The sequence below is a fragment of the Contarinia nasturtii genome, unplaced genomic scaffold (assembly GCF_009176525.2).
Source record: "Contarinia nasturtii isolate CC-2019 unplaced genomic scaffold, AAFC_CNas_1.1 Cnas_scaffold_232, whole genome shotgun sequence".
In the NCBI taxonomy this organism is placed as follows: Eukaryota; Metazoa; Arthropoda; class Insecta; order Diptera; family Cecidomyiidae; genus Contarinia; species Contarinia nasturtii.
The window spans coordinates 1-3279 of record NW_022197588.1 but is presented as its reverse complement, the minus strand read 5'-3'; the positions used below and the strand labels follow the sequence as shown (position 1 = coordinate 3279).

Here is a 3279-nt window from a genome sequence, read left to right as displayed (position 1 = left end):
TTTTCACGTAAAACATGCAACCTAATTGTATTTTGATTTAATCTAGCCAAAGCCGATGTAGCCAAAATCCTAATCGAAAATGGAGCTAAGATCAATATCATCGATAAGTATGACAACACACCACTCCATATTGCATGCTATTTTGGTGGGTACATTTGAACTTTTTGCACTTAGCTTGACACAACTTTTTAACGGAATTTCACTGAAAAAATTGATTTTATTGATACATATCTTTTCATTCAGCTGAAGACGTTGCAAAGCTTCTTATTGAATCTGGCGCCAATGTTAATGTTAAAGGGCAACTTGGAAATACACCACTTCTTGCTAGCATCCGTCCTAGTAATTGTTCAAATATAATTAACTTCACAGATATGAAGATACTAAAGAATGTGATCGTCACAAAGATATGCCATGAGAAGCTGTTACTACTTGAATTCAATTTTGATCTGAGTAACCAATTTTGTATTAGCGCGTCCATTAGGTCTTTGATATTCATAGCATGTCTTTGTAGCGGTCAAACTAATTTATTGCTTAAATTGAAAATCAATGAAGCTGCTGTTGCCACTGGTTGTGTGTAGCCTCAGAGATTTTGGCTCCTTGAATATCTTTCTTTTTCCGCTTATCAATAATTTGAAACATTTTTCCTCAGATTCTTTAAATGTCGTGAAAGCGCTCATTGACCGTGGTGCCATTGTGAATGATGTCAATGATGATGGAAACACTGCACTTCATTTCACTTGGTACTACCAAGGTACCCAATAGACTCCCAACGAACAACTTGAAGACTATTTTTCATTTCGTTTTATGTCAATTTGCAGATGGTTCAACTTTGTTGGTCAAACTTTTAATCCAAAATGGTGCTGACATCAATATTCGCAACAATGAGGGAAAGACGGCAGATGACTTGTATGGCGGGGGTATCTTAAAGGTTATTTCAAAACTGTACTCACCAACCGAAAATGGTGAGTGATATTTAAAAATCGAACTAGAAAACTGGATTCAAATCGATTTTTTTGTGGTTGATTAGAAAATATGGATGCAGCTCAAGCTGTGATTGAAAGTGGAGTCAGTGTAAATGCAAGCGATGAACAAGGTCAAACGTTGCTACAGTGGTCAATTGTTTTTGGTAATTGAATTTTCGAGATCATTCCATCATACGAAAGTTCATTTGTTTCTTTTTTTAGATGAAACAAATCTTGCCCAATATCTTATTGAAAATGGTGCCGATGTTAATGCTATACAATTAAATGGATGGTCGGCAGTACATGTTGCAGCACAAAAAAACAATGCGGACGTAGTCAAGGCTCTTCTTCAATACGGCGCCGATGTGGATACAAGAGACGGAGTTGGCGAAAGCCCTCTGCAAGTAGCTGCACTTTACGGTATATTTAGATGTATTCAGAGTATTACTCAGCTGACGCAGCGAAGTGTGTTGCATGTGAGACATAATTTGAGATTCGCTGAGGAAGGACCTCACATCGTTCCTTTATTGATTTTGTAAAGAAAATTCACGTGGAAGTGAAAATGAGGTGTTCGGAGATGACTCACTTTGAGTTTAATGAAAAATTAAAACAGCACAGCCTCGTTTCGATCTTGGATCACTTCCAATTTTTAGTTCCATTCAGGAAAGTCTGCCGCAATTTGCGATTGATCATGTGATATTCGATGGTTCTCAATTATTTGCCAAAATCAGCGCTGAAAACTCTGGAAATAATTCTTCAAAAAATCGAATTAGTTGCTTTTGCAAAGAAAAAACTAAATACGATGAATCTTTCAGGCTCAGATGATGTGGCGAAGGTTCTCATTGAAAATGGAGCTGATATCAATGCCGAAGATATTACAAAACAAACACCATTTTACATAGCAGTTAAAATGCGTAAATACAATTTTTCAGAAACGTTTTCTGGCACTGAATGAATGCCAATGTCAATATTTTTTCTTCACTTTTCTCATCAGTGAATACGAATGTTAGCAAACTGCTAGTTGAGGCTGGTGCAGACGTCAACGCTAATTTCCCGATATTTTGGATTGCAGCCAATAGTAAATTTCCTCTTTATTATTTTATTTCAAAATAATGTACAAGAATTAAATTGAAAAATCGTTACCTTCAGATTTGGTGGATGTATTCAATCTTGTCATTGAAAAAGGCATCCAAATTAATCCGAGGACTGAAAACAAAGACGTTCCTCTCCATACGGCTGCCATGAATGGTATTCTCCTTAAATCTCCTTTCTCTTCATAACGAAACTATCAATCATAAATTATTTCCATTCAGGCAAAACAGAAATGGGTCGACTTCTAATTCAAAACGGTGCCGAGGTGAATGCGAAAAATAATCAAGGAGAAACACCGATTTTTAAAGCTGCATACACTGGTAAATTTTTAGCGTATACGGTTGAAAACAAAGACGATTTATTTTTTGTTTGTAGGTAGTGGTGAATTCGTAAGGATGCTCATTGAATCTGGTGCCGATATCAATGCTAGAAATAATAACGGCAAAACTCCATTGCAGATTGCTGATCAGATGAACAGTTAGTATTTCAATTATTATCCATTCTTTGTAGAAAAGTAACATTTCGATTAAAATGTATTAGTCACCGGTACGGCGAAAGAGGTTCTCAACGAATATGGTGCCGAAGAAGGAGTTCCAGATACATTAGAAGAACAATGGTGCAAACGATTTGTATGTGATTTGTAGCTCAACGAGAGTTTTTAAACTCAAATTTGAAGATTCTTCGTCAAATATTTTGATCGGTTTAGAATAAATTAAAACAAAACCTTTCATATTTGTGAAACACATTCTTGTTGCTATTCATTAGTAAATAGAATTAAACAATTTCTTTTAAATGTTGTAATCAGATGTCAATAAGTTGAATACTTTTTTTGTTTTATTTATTTCTCATCAATCTTCAACTTTGGTTGACTTCAGTTTCCAGGAGCGTCCACAGGATTTGGTCTAGGGTGGCGGTCAAGTCAAATGGAAAACTAGGACAAATTTCTAGAAAACCCTAGCAAATCCGAATAATTTTCCTGCTTCCAAATGAGGATATTGCGCTCAAGGGCAAGCAAACGCCCTCCCCTACCTCCCCCTGTGAACGTCCCAGTCAGTTACATCGAAATGAAACGAATCACAACTTACGAGTGAAAAAAGGCAGCCCAGTCGCTCTATTACTTTTCCGCACACACCTAGTGTGTAAGGGGAAAGTATTGCAATGGGTCAAAATTTACGTCATCTCAAAAAACATGTTTTCTGGACGTTTCTGAGGTCAGAGAACCCGA

At 36.5% G+C, this 3279-nt stretch overlaps 1 protein-coding gene across 1 annotated transcript; it reads left to right on the top strand.

The window, feature by feature from the left end:
• The first annotated feature begins 41 nt into the window (after window positions 1–41).
• Window positions 42–2875, top strand: LOC116337308 (putative ankyrin repeat protein RF_0381). Its single transcript, XM_031761742.1, has 12 exons — window positions 42–145; window positions 244–339; window positions 650–751; window positions 819–962; window positions 1028–1126; window positions 1185–1382; window positions 1778–1876; window positions 1957–2040; window positions 2112–2210; window positions 2276–2374; window positions 2430–2531; window positions 2595–2875. The coding sequence occupies exons 5-12, from the start codon at window positions 1033–1035 to the stop codon at window positions 2696–2698; spliced, it is 879 nt and encodes a 292-aa protein (XP_031617602.1). The 5' UTR covers window positions 42–145; window positions 244–339; window positions 650–751; window positions 819–962; window positions 1028–1032; the 3' UTR covers window positions 2699–2875.
• Window positions 2876–3279: the final 404 nt, after the last annotated feature.